This window comes from Hemitrygon akajei, chromosome 3 (genome assembly GCF_048418815.1).
Source record: "Hemitrygon akajei chromosome 3, sHemAka1.3, whole genome shotgun sequence".
NCBI lineage: Eukaryota > Metazoa > Chordata > Chondrichthyes > Myliobatiformes > Dasyatidae > Hemitrygon > Hemitrygon akajei.
Genome location: NC_133126.1, coordinates 20,103,848 through 20,122,046, shown reverse-complemented (window position 1 = coordinate 20,122,046; position 18,199 = coordinate 20,103,848). Strand labels below are relative to the sequence as shown.

At 43.2% G+C, this 18,199-nt stretch overlaps 1 protein-coding gene across 1 annotated transcript in view; it reads left to right on the top strand.

The window, feature by feature from the left end:
* Nucleotides 1–8,080: 8,080 nt before the first annotated feature.
* The window catches only part of sptlc2a (serine palmitoyltransferase, long chain base subunit 2a), a 147,999-nt gene continuing 137,880 nt past the window's right edge, over nucleotides 8,081–18,199 (top strand). The window contains exon 1 of the mRNA XM_073039299.1: nucleotides 8,081–8,380. Within this exon, the coding sequence (XP_072895400.1) occupies nucleotides 8,246–8,380 (135 nt within the window). The 5' untranslated portion in view covers nucleotides 8,081–8,245. The remainder of the gene's footprint in view (nucleotides 8,381–18,199) is intronic.

Genomic DNA, 18,199 nt, shown 5'->3' with positions numbered 1-18,199 from the left:
AACTTCACTCAAAGTCCATCTCAATCCAACGGGCTCTCGCTCAGGAGTATTGGACCTTCCTCCTTGGAGCCATTCATCTGCACGAAGCACTTCATACAATAGGGACATTCCCTCCCACGGCATCCTCAGGCATCTTCCCACCCGTCCCCTCCGCAGCTCCCACCCAAAAAGACCTGCGAGCCACACTGTCTGTCATAAATTTTTCTCCGCTCTGCTCTATCAAATTTTCTCCCAATTCCGCCATCCTGGTTGGCTGACAGCATTCCTAAGTTGAACATCATAGTCCCTTATCTTTTTGCCGAAATCAAAACGTCCTGGAAGCAGAACACACTGCTTTTACAGAACTGCTAAAATGAAATATCTACAGCATAGCAGTAAAAATCTGAACCAGGGCATTACAAATAGTATTAGTGTGAAGCAGTGCTTCATGGCCAGCATGGATTCGATGGGACAAACTGATTTTTTCTTGTTGTATTGCTCTACAACACCACAGTGGAATCTGGGAAGAGTTTACTAATAGAGTCACAGAGAAATACAGCACAAGAACTGGCCTTCAGTTCATCGAATAGATAGCAACCAAAACATGCATGTTCCACTCTTCAAGATTCAAATTTATTTATCACTTTGGCATCAAGACCCACATGCATCATTTGTGTTAACAAGGAACACACCTGGGGATGTGCTGGGGACAGCCCGCAAGTGTCGTTACACATTCCAGTGCCAACATAGCACGCCCATCAGAAGGGGGGCAATGCACATGCTCCTGTCTACATCAACGGTGTTGAGCTTGAGAGGGTTGAAAGCTTCAAGTTCCTAGAAGTGAACCACCAACAGCCTGTCCTGGTCCTACCACATCAGTATCATGGCCAAGAGAGCTCGTCAGTACCTCGGCTACACCAGCACCTCAGGAGGCTAAAGATATCTGGCATGTCTCTATCAACCTTTACCAATCTTTATCAATGAGCACAGAAAGCACTCTCTCTGGATGCAGTTACTTGATACGGCAACTGTCCTGCAAGTGCCAGCAAGAAACTGCGGAGAGTCGTGGACACAGTTCGGCACATCACAGAAACCAGCCTCCCCTCCATGGACTCTCAGTAAAGCAGTCAGCATAACAAAAGACCCCACCCACCCAAAGCATTCTCTCTTCTTCCCTCTACCACTGGGCAGACACTATGAAAGCCTAAAAGCACATACCATCAGGCTGAAGTACTCTTTCTATCCTGCTGTTAACAGACGCTTGATTGGACCTCTTGCATGATAAGATAGACTCTTGACCTCACTGATGCACCATCAATAACTCACTCTGAGACGTAAAGGTGAGATATTGGCTTTTATTGACTGGAAGAAGGAACAAGCAGTGAGTGACCACTATACTACATCCTGGAGACAGAGAGGCCGGGCTCAGACCTCCATCACCTTTATACAGGGGTCTGTGGGAGGAGCCACAGGAGCAGTCATCAGGGGGCGTGTCCAGACAGATATATGTAGTTCACTACACTCACCATCTACCCCATCTTGCACTCTGTTGTTACACCTGCACTATGCTTTAAGTAGATTTTACACTTTACTTTGCACTGTTATTGCTTTACCTAGTTCTACACTAGCGCACAATGATTTTTGATCTGTAATACAAAATTTTCACTGTATCTTAGTGCATGTGACAATAATAAGCCAATACTAATACCCGATGCTGCCTAAACAACTGTGTTCCTCCAGCGGCTCGTTTTCGTTTTGTTCCAGATTCCAGTGTTGCAGTCTTCTGCCTCTCCGATGAAATCAAATGATATTCTTCCGAGAGAGAAAAAAATATTCAGTGGATATGCAGCCGGTGGTGTAGCAGCATCGGTATCAGACCTTGAGGCAAATGGTCCTGAGTTCAAATCTGGCCAGCTCCTTGCACGCTTTCCAGCCGTGTTGGCTTGAGCATTGAGCTAGCAACTCTGCCTCATAAAAAAACAGCCAAGCATTGAAAATGGCAAAAATGCCACCCCGTGATTGAGAAAGGAACAACAATTCAGCAGATGAGGCAGAAACTGTGCAAAGAGAAATAGTTAATTTTTCAGGTCCAGGACCTCTCATCAGAACTTTATTTTGAATTTCCAGTGTTGGTGATTCTTTAGAGCTGTTTTGCTGAAATTCCTGTGGAGAAGTTGAATTGGCTTTTCATGCAGATTAAAGCGGAGTTTAAGGAGTATCCATTTCACCCTCCTGTACAATTAGTGCAGCCAAATCCGAACATGCAGGAGATGGGTTACTGGTATCATATATCCATGCAAATAATGCACAGAGAATTAGCAGCCATTGTTCAGAATACAGAAAAGTAAACATGGAAAACATAATACTCTGTAAACTGGTGTTACTGCAGGAAGGAACTCATCTATGCAAGGAAGTCTCTCTAGTTTGTAATTTCAAGTTTTTCTAACCTGTTTTAAACAGAGCAAAGAAACGTGCTTGAATTCAGCCCTCCTTTAGTTGCTTATACCTTTCTGAAAGTCATGATTGAATCTGTTTTCAAAACAAATAATCATGGATTGTTATCAGATCCTTTGTGAACAAAATTACTACTTAATAAAACCATAAGACATAGGAGCAGAATTAGGCCATTCGGGCCATCTAGTCTGCCCCACCATTCAATCATGGCTGATTTATTTTCTCTCTCAACCCCATTCTCCTGCCTTCTCCCCACAACACACTTGCCAATTGAGAATCTATCAACCTAAAGGGAAGGGGAGATAGAAATGGCAATGAAGAAATGACAATAGACAAGTGGTTGGGAGATGGAGAGCAAGGGACAGCATAATGGTAGCATAATGGTTAGCACAATGGTTAGCACAATGCTTTACAGTACGAGCAAGCCAAGTTCAATTCCTGCCATTGCCTATAAGGAGACTGTACATTCCACCAGTTTCCTCCCACAGTCCCATGGGTAGCTAAGATTAAATCAGGGGATTGCTGGGGGGCATGGCTCGAAGGGCCAGAAGGGCCTATTCTGTGCTGTATCTCATTCAATAAATAAGGGCAGCAAGCACAGAGAGATAAGAGAAGAGACAGAGAGAGAGAGAGAACAAACAACAGCATGGAATGAGAGAAGGGGCAGAAACTGACAGACGGAGAAGGACAAAAGCAGAAGTCAAAGACCAGAAAAAGAGAGTCATAGTGAAAGAGGGAATGAAGAATGAAAACAGGAAAAATCAGAGTGGTGGGGAGATGAAGACTATTACGGAGGAAGAGCAGACATCACACATGAGAAGGTAGTACTAGAATGCCTCTTTCTGAAATAAGATCTCATTGTGAGCCGGTTACAGGACAGGTACAGTTACTGATGGCAACATTTGACATTTAAACAAATAGTGATGAGTGTTGTTGAAGAGATATTGCAGAATTGAAGATTAAATTGAAAAACATCTTGGGGGGGGGGGGGTTAAAGTCACACAGCAGATAATTTTTGCATCTTATACAACTGTGGGAGTTCCACACCAGAAACAAAAGTGAATAAAATCCAAAACTTAGGTAATCTCATCTGAACAACAGCAATAACTACATCAGGCAGTTGTTTGTTGATAACAGCTCAGCACTCAGAATCAGAATCACGTTTAACATAACTGGCATATGCCATGACATTCACAAACAAGAGGAAATCTACAGATACTGGAAATCCAAGCAACACACACAGAATGCTGGAGGAACTGAGCAAGCCAGGCAGCTTCTGTGGAAATGAATAAACAGTCAACATTTCAGGATGAGGTGTCAACTAGATTCTTTTCCATAGATGCTGCCTGGCCTGCTGGGTTACCCCGGCATTTTGTGTGTGTTGCTATGCCATGATGTTTGTTGTTTTGCAGCAGCAGTACATTGCAATACACAATACAAAACTATAAATTACAATAAGAAATATATATATATATATATAGAGAGAGAGAGAGAGAGAGAGAAATATATATACACACAAATAAATCAGATAAGTAGTGCAAAAAGTGAGCAAAACATAGTGAGGTAGCATACATGGGTTCATTGTTCATTCCTGAATCTGATGGAAGAAGGGAAGAATGCTGAGTGTGTATCTTCAGACCTTGTTCTTGATGGTGGCAATGAGAAGAGGGGATGTCCTGGGTGATGGGGGTTCTTGATGAATGCCGCCTTTTTGAGGCATCTTGAAGATGTCCTCGATGCTGCGGAGGCTAGTACCCATGATGGAGCTGGCTGAGTCTGCAAGTTTCTGCAGCTTTTCCCGGTCCTGGGGCAGTGGCTCCTCCATACCAGGTGTCGATGCAACCAGTTAGAAATTTGTGAGTGTCTTTGGTAACATACTCAAACTTTTCAGACTCCTAATGAAACTTAGCCACTAACCCGCCTTTGCCCCTTCTCCTGTTGGGAGAAATTGTTCCGCCGGGCTTTGTAGCTAAGCCACACGTGAAGGCCGGGAGCTGCACTTGGTTATCAGAGGCTATTTCAGGTGCACTTAATCCCTTTCAAAGCATGCATAAAAGGTGTTGAACTCAACTGGGAGTGAGGCATCACAGCCATTCATGATTATAGGTTTCACCTCAGAAGAAGTAATGTCCTGAAAACTCTGCCAGAGCTGACGTGCATCCAGTTCTGTCTCTAACCTCACTAGGCATTGTTTCTTCACTCTTAAAATAACCTTCCATAGGTCATATTTGGACTTCTTGCATAGTTCTGGATCACCGGTCTTGAATACCACAAATCCAGCCCTCAGCCGTCTGGAAGAACTGTCTGGGGCCCTGAATGGTGGTGAGGGAGGAAATATAAGGGCAGGTGTAGCACTTGTTCCGCTTACAAGGATAAGTGCCAGGCGGGAGATTGGTGGGAAGGGATGGGGGGGACGAGTGGACAAGGGAGTCGCGTAGGGAGCGATCCCTGCGGAAAGCAGAAAGGGGGGGAGGGAAAGATGTGCTTGGTAGTGGGATCCCGTTGGAGGTGGCGGAAGTTACGGAGAATTATACGTTGGACCTGGAGGCTGGTGGGGTGGTAGGTGAGGACAAGGGGAACCCTATCCCGAGTGGGATGGTGGGCTGATGGGGTGAGGGCAGATGTGCGGGAAATGGGAGAGATGCGTTTGAGAGCAGAATTGATGGTGGAAGAAGGGAAGCCCCTTTGTTTAAAAAAGAAAGACATCTCTTTCGTCCTGGAATGAAAAGCCTCTTCCTGAGAGCAGATGCGGCGGAGACGGAGGAATTGTGAGAAGGGGATAGCCTTTTTGCAAGAGACAGGGTGGGAAGAGGAATAGTCCAGGCAGCTGTGAGAGTCTGTAGGCTTATAGTAGATATCAGTAGATAGGCCATCTCCAGAGATGGAGACAGAAAGATCAAGAAAGGGGAGGGAGATGTCAGAAATAGACCAAGTAAATTTGAGGGCAAGGTAAAAGTTGGAGACAAAGTTAATGAAGTCAACGTAATTCGCCGTAACTTCCGCCACCTCCATCGGAATCCCACTACCAAGCACATCTTTCCCTCCCCCCCTTTCTGCTTTCCGCAGGGATCGCTCCCTACGTGACTCCCTTGTCCACTCGTCCCCCCCCATCCCTTCCCACCAATCTCCCGCCTGGCACTTATCCTTGTAAGCGGAACAAGTGCTACACCTGCCCTTACAGATACTTCACCTGTGAGTCGGCTGGTGTGGTATACTGCGTCCGGTGTTCCCGGTGTGGCCTTTTATATATTGGTGAGACCCGACGCAGACTGGGAGACCGTTTCGCTGAACACCTACGCTCAGTCCACCAGAGAAAACAGCATCTCCCAGTGGCCACACATTTTAATTCCACGTCCCATTCCCATTCTGATATGTCTATCCATGGCCTCCTCTACTGTCAAGATGAAGCCACACTCAGGTTGGAGGAACAACACCTTATGGCTGGGTAGCCTCCAACCTGATGGCATGAACATTGACTTCTCTAACTTCCATTAATGCCCCTCCCCTTCTTACCCCATCCCTGACATATTTAGTTGTTTTTTTTGCTCTCTCTCTGCCCATCACTCTGCCTGTTCTCCATCTCCCTCTGGTGCTCCCCCCTCCCCCTTTCTTTCTCTCCAGGCCTCCCGTCCCATGATACTTTCCCTTCTCTAGCTCTGTATCCCTTTTGCCAATCACCTGTCTGGCTCTCAGCTTCACCCCACCCCCTCCTGTCTTCTCCTATCATTTCGCATTTCCCCCTCCCCCCTCCTACTTTCAAATCTCTTAGTATCTCTCCTTTCAGTTAGTCCTGACGAAGGGTCTCGGCCCGAAACATCGACAGCGCTTCTCCCTATAGATGCTGTCTGGCCTGCTGTGTTCCACCAGCATTTTGTGTGTGTTGTTTGAATTTCCAGCATCTGCAGATTTCCTCGTGATTGTGATTCTGTTCTTCTCACAGACAACCAATGAATATCTACCTGAGCTGTGAAGTTTTTCAGGCATATTTTGTTTACATTTCAGTGGTTCAATTTAATACTAGAGATAGGGCAGCATGGTAGCATGGTGGGTAACACAACGCTTTACAGTACCAGCGACCCGGGTTCAATTCCTGTAAGGAGACTGTATGCTCTACTCATGACTGTGTGGGATTCCTCCGGGTGCTCCTGTTTCCTCCCACATTCCAAAAGGCGTACACCGTTGGCAGGTTAGTTGGTCATTGTAAATTGTCCCGTGATAAGGCTCAGATTAAATTGGGGGTTTGCTAGGCAGAGTGGCTCAAGGGGCCAGAAGGACCTACTCCATGTTGAATCTCAATAAAAAAATGTATAGTTTACAACCTGAAATACATATTCCTCACAGACATCCACAAAACAGAAGAAAACCCCCAAAGAATGAAACTCAGAAAAACATTAGAACTCGCAACAAAAGCATCAAACCCCCCCCCCCCCCACACTTGCTCCAGCAAAAGCATCAGTCCCCACCACCCGCCATGCAAGCATTAGCAAAGCCACCTGGAGACCATGGTGTAGAGTCCATCAAAAATAACAGTCCATCTCAAACAGGCTCTCTGTCTCACTAGTGAGGGAGAGAGAGATATCGCTCCTGCAACAGATGACAGGGAGTACAACAGCTTGCTGTTTCGATGTTACAATCTGCAGCAGCACTTATTTCTGTTACACAGCCAATTTTATTTATTTGATTTGATTTATTTATTTAGAAATACAGCAGATTGTTCCTTAAGCGCATGAAAATATGCTATCGTTTATGAAAAGTTTGTCAAAGAATGAGAGTCAGTGAACAACAAAATTCAGGAGATATTTAAGTAAAGGAGATTAAACACCATTTCTTAGATATTTTACAGCAACATCACACTTTAACATTTAAAATGCTCTCATTAGCTCTAATGTTTTGCGGATCCACTTGAAAACTTGGTTTCCTAATAATTAATTTATTAAGAAACGGTCCAGAACAGGCCATTCTGGCCCTTCAACCCGCGAAACCTAGCAATCGCCAATTTAATCCTACCCTAATCACGGGACAATTTGCAATGATCAATTAACCTATTAACCAGTATGTCTTTGGACTGTGGGAGAAATCCGGAGCACCCGGAGAAACCCCCATGTCCACAGGGAGTGCGTACAGATTGTGTTGGAATTGAACTCCGAACTTAGATGCTCTGAGCGATAACCGCTATGGTACTATGGCATTCAATATTATGAAATATTGAATTGTCAGAAAAGGCAGAGGTTCAGACAATAACTTCAGTGAGAAAGTTAACAGAAACCGTGTCACATTCAAAAGCTACAGGCAAGGAATGAGAGAGAAAAGTTGTAAAGGATTTGAAAGGTTTTAATTCCCACAATATGTGCTGTATGCAATGGAGAGTATAACTAAAATAAGAAAACGTGGTTCAACGACTCTCACTCTGAAACTTTAATATTTTTTATCTCTTAGCAAAGAATAGCGAAAGGTGGGCGAAATAAGCATCCCTCTGGAATTGTTGAGGTTACTCCCGGTCACGGCCAAAGACGTCATCGGGTGGGCGGAGTCGTTGGAATGCCGGGCCGCACCTTCGTGACGTCACCAAGGAGAGTCACGTGGGACGCGGCGGCGGTTCGCCATTGGCGGCGGGGTGCGACATGACGTCCTTCCGGTGTTTGTCTACACTCCCCTCTCGTTCGCTCCTCGGCTCGCCAGCTGCTTTGGGTCGCCCTCTCGTACACTGGTTTCAGGCGGCGGGTGAAGGGGTTCCGGCTGATCAGCAAGCGGTTCTGGACCAGGGTGGGGCCGGTGGGGAGAGAGAGCTACCTGAGCTGACGAGACGAGCAGTATGGAGAGCAAGCTGGCGCCCAACGGGGACATTTACAACACCGTCAACGGGTTCATGGAGAAAGCGCACTCGGAGAGCAAAACTACCGCCTGGAAGAACGGTTTCGTGAAGCCGGGCTTTGCTCAGAACGGGCAGGTAAGGCTGGGGCGCTGGTTGCCCCGCCTGGCTGGGCAGGTGTCGAGGGACGCGCTATGGATGATTAAGCATGTCAGGTGTGATGTGTGGAACTTGTTGCCGGCCAATGTGTCCCTGGACATTGTGGAAGTTTCACATAGAAAAGCAAAGTGAAGACATTTGGGAACGTTGGGCATTTCCTGCGATAATATTTAGCTTTATAATCACGATATGTCGAAGTTCTTTGACAACTGTTCCATTTAAATTTACTGCACCAAGGATAGCGTTAACTTTCTCTAAAATTAAGGGTTGTATCGAACACGTGAGCTGACTGTTGAACTAATCTAGAGTAACTTTATAAGCCGCCTATGTAATTAAAGTTTTGTCAAGACTCACTGGAAAGAAATGGTAACTCGTTGTGTCTGCCCACTTGGCCTACACCTTTATTGCGGTGTGGAATCTTTTGAAATATTTTCTGGAAAAACCTTATACACATCTGGTGAGCAATTCTTGTAATTCGGTGTAGTAGTGAAGTATCATTTTGTGCTACTTTGACCTAATTCAGATTTTTTTTAAAAACTGGTAATCTTATCCTATAATGAAGCATTTCTATAAAATTCTCTACACATGCTGTTTCTCCCAAAATATCTGTCAGATTCATTGTTGTGGTTGGTATTTCACTCTGATCTTCTGTGAGACTTCCACAGAGTCCATGGACAAGTTGAATGTGTTGGCTGGCAACAAGTTCTTCACATCACAGCTCTGTACATAAGGGGCACAAGCTTGTCCAGTGGAGCATTCGGAGTATCTTTTTTCACTCCATTGTTTTCTGTTAGTTCATAGAGTACAGAGAACACCAATTATTTTGTATATGTTGATCCTGAGTTTGTGGATCTCGATACATCGACTGTTTATTCCTCTCCATAGATGCTGTCTGACTTCCTCAGTTCCTTCTGCACTGTGTGTGTGTGTGTGTTGCACAAGGTTTCCAGCTTCTACAGAATCTCGTGTCCATTAATTTAAGCTCATAATATTTCTGAAGAGTTCTAAAGAGGACGATCTTGGTTTAAATCCCCCAATGATAGGTGGGCATTGCTGCCCATCCCTAGATGCCCATAAAAGGCACACGTGTCTCTAGCAGTTCAGGTGGAGAATGATCTCCAATAAATGCAAGTCGTCTCCATTCGTTTAGATCAGTGCAGCGACAGCAATATTCGCGGCCCTGCAGCAGCCAAGCTGTTTGATTGGCAGCCATTGCAACGCAGGTGCTCCAGGCCTGTGGATAAAATGCATGTGATAACTTGTTAGCACTTATTGAACTGCATCTCCAGAATGAAAAAAGCAAACAAACATGGGAATGGCATCACTTCCCAATTTATATGTGCAAGTAAGGATGATGTTCTTATTTTATTGTCGACATCTGAATGTGAGAACTACCTACACAGTAGCACCAGCGTTGAACTGAGGGTTGGCCTGAAAACTCGAGGAAAATCTGCAGGTACTGGAAATCTAAGCAACATTGATTTCTCAAACTTTCAGTAATTGCCCCCTTCACTATTCCCCATTCCTTTTTCCCTCTCACTTTATCTCCTTACTTGCCCATCACCTCCCTCTGGTGCTCCTCTTCTCCTTTCTTCCATGGTCTTCTACCCTCACCTATTAGATTCCCCCTCCTCCTGCCCTTATCTTTTTCACCGATCAACTTCCCAGTTCCTTACTTCACCACTTCCCCACCCCCCCCACCAACCTATTCTGATATCTTTTTTCCCAGTCCTGATAAGGGTCTCGGCTCAAAAAATTGACTCTTCTGCATAAATGTCTCCTGGCCTGCTGAGTTCCTCCAGTATTTCGTGTGTTGAGGGTTGGCCTGCTTCAGAAAAGGGAGGGGCAAATCAATTGTTTACATCTTGGCGTCATTAGCAAACTTAGATATGTAGCTTTTTATCTTGACACTTGGCATTAGTAAGGCTTCAGTATGATGTTGCAGAATATTACTGGTTCTGCATTCCTGCCAGTTTGAGAAGCTTCCCAGTTGACCTTTGTCTCCTAAATTTCCTTCCCAGTTATCTCTTGTAACTTGGTCTTGAGGAAAATACTTTGAAAGTCGATAAAACATCCGTAGAAATTTTGTAGTCCTCCAGTCTGTTGATGTCTGGCATGTTATGTTCTTTATTGTTGAAAAAACAATTGTATTTACCATCAGTTTTTAATTAATCCACTTGTTCCTGCTTTTGTTCTGTTTTGTCCCTGTTTTGCTTTTAATCCAGCCACTAGTCTGATAGTTTGCAATTTTTTTGCCCCTTATCAACCCCAAGAGACTGCCTAAAGAGGTTTATTTACTTCCACTCTTGATTCCTGGGCCCCGAGGTAACTGAACTAGTGCTGTAGATGGGCCTGGTTGGTTTGTGAAGCGGTGCAAACCTTGAGCCTTTTAACCTGGGCTTCTGTGCTCCTGGTGTGTGGACTCGGGATTCTCAATAACATACATGGGCTTATTAAGTGTAATCAGACACGAGATTCTGCAGGTGCTGGAAATCTTGAGCAACACACGATACTGGAGGTTAGGCATAATAAGTTTGCAGACAACACAAACACTGGAGTTGTGGAAGGGTGTGGACCAGCTTGGCATTGAAATGATAGATGGAATTTAATCCAGACAAATGAGGTGTTGCTCTTGAGAGTCGAATGCAAGTAGAAAATATGCAATAAATTGCAGGTTTCTTGATCATTGGTGTACAGTGTATTCTGGGGTTGGAAGTCTATAGTGCCCTGAAAGTGGCAACGCAAGTGTACACAGCAGTAAATTAATAGTACTTCCTTTCGTTGGTCATGGCATTGACTATAAAATCAGGTTGTAGTAGTATAAATCTTTAGTTAGCCACAGTTTGACAATTTTGTGCATTTCTGGTCACTGCATTATAGGAAGGATGTGTAGACTATGGAGAAGGTGCAAAAGATGTTCACCAAGATTTTACCTGGATTTGAAGGTATCAGAAATAAGATGTTGGGTAAAAATGGTTTTCTCTAGAGTGTTAAAGACTGAACTTGGCTTGATAGAAATATAAGCATTTCTGATTTAATACGTGCTTCTGGAGCACAGATTGGAGTAGAGAACTTTTGAATTGTTTGCTTTGCTTAAACTGAACTGATCATAACAAAATTTCCACCAGAGAACCATTTGAGTCTCTTTGGAAACTAATAAGCGGGGAAAGAAAACAAAGTGTGAGGTGTGTGTGGGGGTGGGGAGGTGCACTGTTTACAGGTAACTTCACTGCAGTAATCAGACACCATTACCATATGAGGAGCCTCAATAGGGAAGGTAACTTGGCCCACCCATCCCCCATGGCAGAAATATGTACAGGTTGAGTGCCCCTAATCTGAAAACCTGAAATTCCAAACTTTTTTGAGTGTTGACATGTTTGGAAAATTCCACAAGGCATTGGGAAGGTTTCTGGGCGATGCACAGGTCTCTACACACCAGACAGTTCTGAGAAATGACCTCACATAACTTGAGTGGGGCCTTCTGATGCCAGTTTGTATTCAGCAGTCATTGTGCATTACTCTGTTCTGTGTTGCGTAGGTATTGTTGAAAATGTCCAAAAGGCCTGCAGTCACAAAGCAGTATGGAGCAACACACACTAAATGCTGGAGGAGCTCACAGGCCAGGCAACATCTATGGAAACAGTAAACAGTCGACTATTCAGAGACCCTTCATCAGGTCTTTGACTCTTTACTCTTTTCCATAAATGCTGCCTGGCCTGTTGAGTTACTCCAGCATTTTGACTGTGTTGCCTGGATTTCCAGCATCTGCAGATTTTCCCTTATTTAGACGAGTTTAGTATGGGAGTGACCACCATCTACGACTTGAAGCAGGGGTGTCAAACTCATTTTAGGTCACGGGCCGGATTGAGCAAAATGCAGCTTCATGCGGGCCGGATCAGTCGGACGCGTGTGAACGCAGCTTTCGTTGCCTCCGTTTTTTCAGCCTGCTCTCATGTGTCTCAGTCTCTGCTATAACTACAAAGTGTTTCACTTTACAAATTCTGTTTCTTATGAAGAAGACTGTCGAATAAACACTAAAAACCCTGAAAACCTGGTACCTGAATAAACTCAGCATTAGCCATATCATACGCCATAGGCACTTCGATTACTGGGGCCAGTTTTAATAGTACTTAGATATTATCTCGCGGGCCAAAGATAATTCCACCGCGGGCCTTGAGTTTGACATATATGACTTGAAGGAATAGAGGGGCAAACTTTTAAAGTTCTATGCTGACAGTAATGAAGAAGTTAATGCAAAATAGCAAAACACTGCATAAAGTGAAAAATGAAAGTCTCAAATGTACTTTGAAAGAGTGGATTTGTCAGCTTTGGAGTGAACGTAAGCCACATAACAGTATGCTGACCATGAAACAAGCAAATATCTATCATGACAAACTGAAAATTGAAAGTAATTGTGAATATTTATCAGACTGATTCCTGAAATTTAAGAAAACGCACAGCGCTATCTTTTAAAGATTTGTGGTGATAGTGTCTGCTGATTACGAAGTAACAGAGAAATCTACCAAGTTTGCCAAGGTCCTCACTGTTGAAAATCTGATGTTCCTCCTCACAATGGTGTCAACGAAGATGTATCCTTCCCCTCAAGTTTCTCAGACCTGTTGTAGTGCTTGGTGCTGCATTTATCATGCGAAGGCCATGTTTTTTTAGTAATTACCAGACACTATTTTTACATGAAATCTAAATTTCATCTCCTCCTAAAATCTCATGTTTGAGTGTACTATGACCAATGTTGTTACTGCATTTAAAAATAAAATGTTGACTTCTCCAATTTCATTACATTTACCTGTAATTAGATTCAAGCTTTTGTTTTATACCAAAAAAAACAAATATAGTGTATTGCAACCTTTTAATCAAAACATCGCATCATAGGTGAAGGCTGAAAGCCTGCCATTGTTTTTTGTTCAATAGCTGATTCGGGTATTCCCTCTGCTGCTTTTGATACCCTGCACACCATTAATACAGTGAAAAATACTAGTTTTTTTTACTGTTAAATAGATGTGTGATGAACAAGTGCAAGACAAAGACTGCTTACCAGTAGCACATAAATTCAGTGTGGGAATGATGGCAACAATGCCAAACAGCCACTGACTGTCCACCTGGGTGGCTGAGGTGGTAATAGCTTACCTTTCTGATATTTCAATGTACATATCATTTTCTGCATGAAGCAATAACTGAAATATTGTATTAAATAAAATACCTCCAAGGTGTATGTAATGTAAATGGATTTCTTGTTTAGACTTGACTCGCATCCCCAAACTACCTTATGCTAGTATTCCAAATCCAAAACAGTTCCAATCCTTAGCTTTTTTTTAAAAAGGTTGCTTAACCTGTACTAGAGAGTATTTCTTTGATGTGTGGGGGGGGGGAGTTTAAAGGAGATTTGAGTTTTTTTCTCTAGTGTGGTAGGTGCTGGAACACATTGACGGGGAAGCAGATATCATAGCAACTATTTGGACAACACATGAAGGTTGGAGGATCATGCTGAGACCACGTGCAAGTGGATGAGATTAGTTTTGATTGGCTTCATGGTTGCACAGATGTTGCCTAAAGGCTCTGTTCCTGTGCTGTATTGGTCTACATTGTAGTTAACACAGATTTGGATTTTTAAAGCTGTGTAGAGTACAAAAGTGGACAATTGGAGGAATGAGCAGCAATACGCAAACCATCCTGCTTTAGGTGTGAAGTATGGTTTATTTTTTGGCTGCATATTCCTATTCAGACTTTGGCACAATCTGTTGCTAAACTTGTTCTGAATTCTCTTGCGTTGAGCTTGTAATTGTAAAGTTCCACCCAGAAGTGACTAATAATGATTCAGTTCACTTGGAGAATGTAGGAAGAAACCATACAGAACCTCTAACTGTATGTAAATTACAATAAGAAATGTATAAAAACTACAGGGCAAAAAGAGCAAAATATGAACATTGCCTCAAACCATTTAGAAACCCAGTGGTGGCGGGAAAGAAGCTGTTCCTAAAATGTTGAGTATTGGTCTTCAAGCTCTTATACCTCCTCCCTAATGGAAGTAATGAGAAAAGACATGTCGTGGATGGTGAATGTCCCCAATGATGGATGCCACTTCCTTGAGGCACTGCCTTTTGAAGATGTCCTTTGTGGTGGGGAGGCTTGTGTCCCTGATGGAGCTGACTCACTTTACAGCCCTCTGTAGTTTTGTCCAATCCTGTGCACTGGAGCCTCCATACCAAACCATGATGCAACCACTCAATGTTCCCCACAGCACATCTATAGAAACTTGCAAGTCTTTGGCAACATGCCCAAAGTCTCTGTCCTCAAGCCATTCACCAAGAATATGGATGATCTTTATCCTCAGCATGTTATTGCACTGACCCTATATTTCCTTAATTCGTTTAAATCAATGTATAGAAATGTGTTTCAGTACAAGCATTTCTGGGATGGTGATTTTTGTGTTTTCAAAATAAGTTGGCTCCTGTAATAACTGTGGAGTTAACTTTCTTGCTTTTAGATGTTAGTGTGGAAATGCAAGTCAGGTAAAGATGGAGGAGATTTAGTATATGTAGTATACAATGTGACAAATGTTAGTTTAGTTAGTACATTCTTTGCATAATACAGAAGTTTTATGACATGGGTGGCACATAGCATAGTGGTTAGCACCACACTTTACAGTACCAGCATCCCAAGTTCAGTTCTTGCCGCTGCCAGTAAGGAGTTGGTATGTTCTCCCTGCTACAATGTGGGTTTCCTCCGAAGACATACTGGTCGTTGGGTTAATTGGTCATTGTAAATTGCCCCGTGTTTAAGCTAGGGGGCTGCTGGAAGGCACGGCTTGAAGGTCCAGAAGGGCCATGTTGTACCTCAGTAAATAAGTTTTTGAAAGTACTGTAGGTAAAAGGTGAAAAAAAACTATATACACTGGCTTTAAGAAGAAGGATATTTATCTTGGAAATGAATAAATGAAGATGTGCTTTATTTTGAATCTTACAAGAATCAAGTAATAAGGAAGCAATTTCCCATCAAGGCTCCGGGGTGAATTCACGTTTCCTGTTATCGACTCAGAGTCTGAGAAAGGATTCAGTTGGTCCCGGATGATGCAGTGGTTATTATTACTGCTTCAGAAGCAAATGCTTTAATTTTTAATAGTGTTAAGAGAATTCTGTAATAAGTTGGTGATTGAAAGTGAGTACTATTGTGGAATTTTTAATGGTCAAGTGCTATGTTGTTAATTACCTTATCCCTTGAAAGCTAGAGCCATGGCAACCTTGTCAATTACTGTCTGTGAGGGATTTATTTATTGGGATATAGTGCAGAATATGGGGCCTCTTCTCATTAACTACCTTTGTGGATGAGGTACAGGAGCTTGAGGACTGACCTCGACAATTTAGGTACAGATTCTCCTTGGACATCAGATTTTTGAACTGTCCACGAATACTACCCTGCAATTCCTTTTTAAACTCTTTTAACTTTTGTCTTGCACTGAACTGCTGACAGTAAGCATATGTCAGTGATGATGAGCCTGATTCTGATAATGGATGCATTAATAGTTTACAGTATTAACATATCACTGTTGCTTTACCGAAGGAAAAGGAACATCCCTTAAAGTTGTGGTTTGCTTCAAATCAGTGTCACTCCTGGATATTACGTCATCTCCTTCCTTTATCCCATTTGTTTTTACTTGACTTTCTTTTGCCTCTAACTCCAAGGAAAACCTGAAATGGTTGTGGGCAGCCTGTACTTTAAGATCACATTTCTGAAAGCTGAAATAAGAGGAAAATCTGCAGATGCTGGAAATCCAAGTAACACACAATACTGGAAGAACTCAGCAGGCCAGGCAGCATCTATGGAAAGGAATTAAGTTGATATTTCAGGCCGAGACATCAACTGTACACTTTTTCATAGATGCTGCCTGACCTGCTGAGTTCCTCCAGTATTGTTTCTCTGAAAGCTGAGGCGGTATTTAAGTGTAAATCTTTTATTAACAAAGGTTCAAGCTCCACTTCAAGGCATGTCGATGCATTTTCATTGACAAAAAATATTAACCAAAGCTTTCTCTTAAATGGGTTAAAATCAAAACATTTTACAATAACTAATCCAATGTCTTTTTTTTAAATCCGAGATAGATTTTATAATTATCTCCTAACCTGCTGCCTTTAACTAGTGTCTAAGTTTTATTTAAGGTCCAGAGGAGGTTAGCAAGAATGATGGTGGGAGGATATATAGCTGAGGTAGATCTGGGCCTTGGGTTTAGGCAAGATGTCATGGCATGTCTTTCTCCTGGAATGGTGGCAGAGGTCCCACAAAAGTCTGAGTTGATCTAGGTGAAATTGAGTCCTACAGAGTCAATGTCATTGTCAGTTTGGTAGAGAAAGAGCTGGTGGGAAGTTCCTGGGGTACTGTACCAGAATTGGCATAGTGAGTGCCTGTGGTTACCTCTTTCATCTGTAGAAGGTGGAAGGTATCAAAAGTGAAATTGAGAATGAGAGCATGCTACTTCCCCACCCATCAGATTTCTGAAGAGTCAAGAACCTCTTTCCTCTTTATTCCTTTTTGTTGCACTGTTAGTTTTGTCATGTTTTTCTCTGAACTGCTGCTGCAAAACAAACTTCACATCATATAAGCATCTATCCTATTCATTGTCCTCAGTGTTGCCTCTATATTGGTGAGATCCAACTTAATTTGGGAGACTGCTTCATTTAGCACTTAACTCCATCTACCACAAAAGATGGGATTTCCTGGTTACCACTGTTACGAATGTGCCACAACTCTGAGGGGCCGAAGGGTACAAAGTAGCCCCCTCCTTTTTGAGAATCGCAAGATCGCTATTAATTCGGGTCTGGGACCCAGGAAATGAGAGAGAGACGTCCAGAATACACAAGGCTTGGAATGTGTCCTGGCCTCAGCAAGGCGGAACCATTGATAACAGCTATTGTCTCTTGGAGACGGAATTGTGTATTGAGTACTGTACTATTCATTGAAGCCCTTAGGAGATGACCAGAGTGAGCTGGTTGAGGGATTGCATCATCCCAACCTGATTGACATCTGAGGCTCCGTGAGTAAGGATAAAAGAGGGTCTGGAGAACAACCCCTTCAGATGCACCAGGAGAAACGCTAGAAATCCCGTGACAGCGTTTAATAGCGACAGCCGGTGGGGCTCGCGTGCGTCCTTTTCCCTTGCCTGGGAATTGGCGGGATCGCCACGGAAGACGGCTTAGCTAAAGAAGAGGCCACACCAACGAAACACCAAGGATCGAAATCATAAAAAGGAAAAGCTGGCAAGTTTCTAAAATCTCTCTCTTGACTCCAACCAAAGGCTGCAGCCTGAATGAACTGAGTGACTTTTATATTTCCATCGGACAATACATTATCCCCTAGACAACGATAGAGCTTATTTCTTATTGATTATTATTATACCTGCACTTTTAAATTTAGTATTGACGATGTATATTTGTATGTTTGCATTGATATTACTTTTGTGTATTTTTACTAATAAATACTGTTAAAAATAGTACCATCAGACTTCAACGGACCTCTCTATCTTTGATGGTAAGTGACCCAGTTACGGGGTTCGTAACACCACCCATTTCAATTCATCTTCCCATTCTGACAGATCCCTTCATGGCATCATCTACTGCTACAGTGAGGCCACACTTGGGTTGGAGGAGCAACATTTCATGTTCTGTTTGGGTAGCCTCAAACCTGATGGCATTAACATCTACTTTCCTTAACATTCCGTAATTTTTCACCCTTCCCCTTCGATCTTTCTCGTCCCCTTCTAGCTCGATTCTCTCCACCTGCCCCTAACCT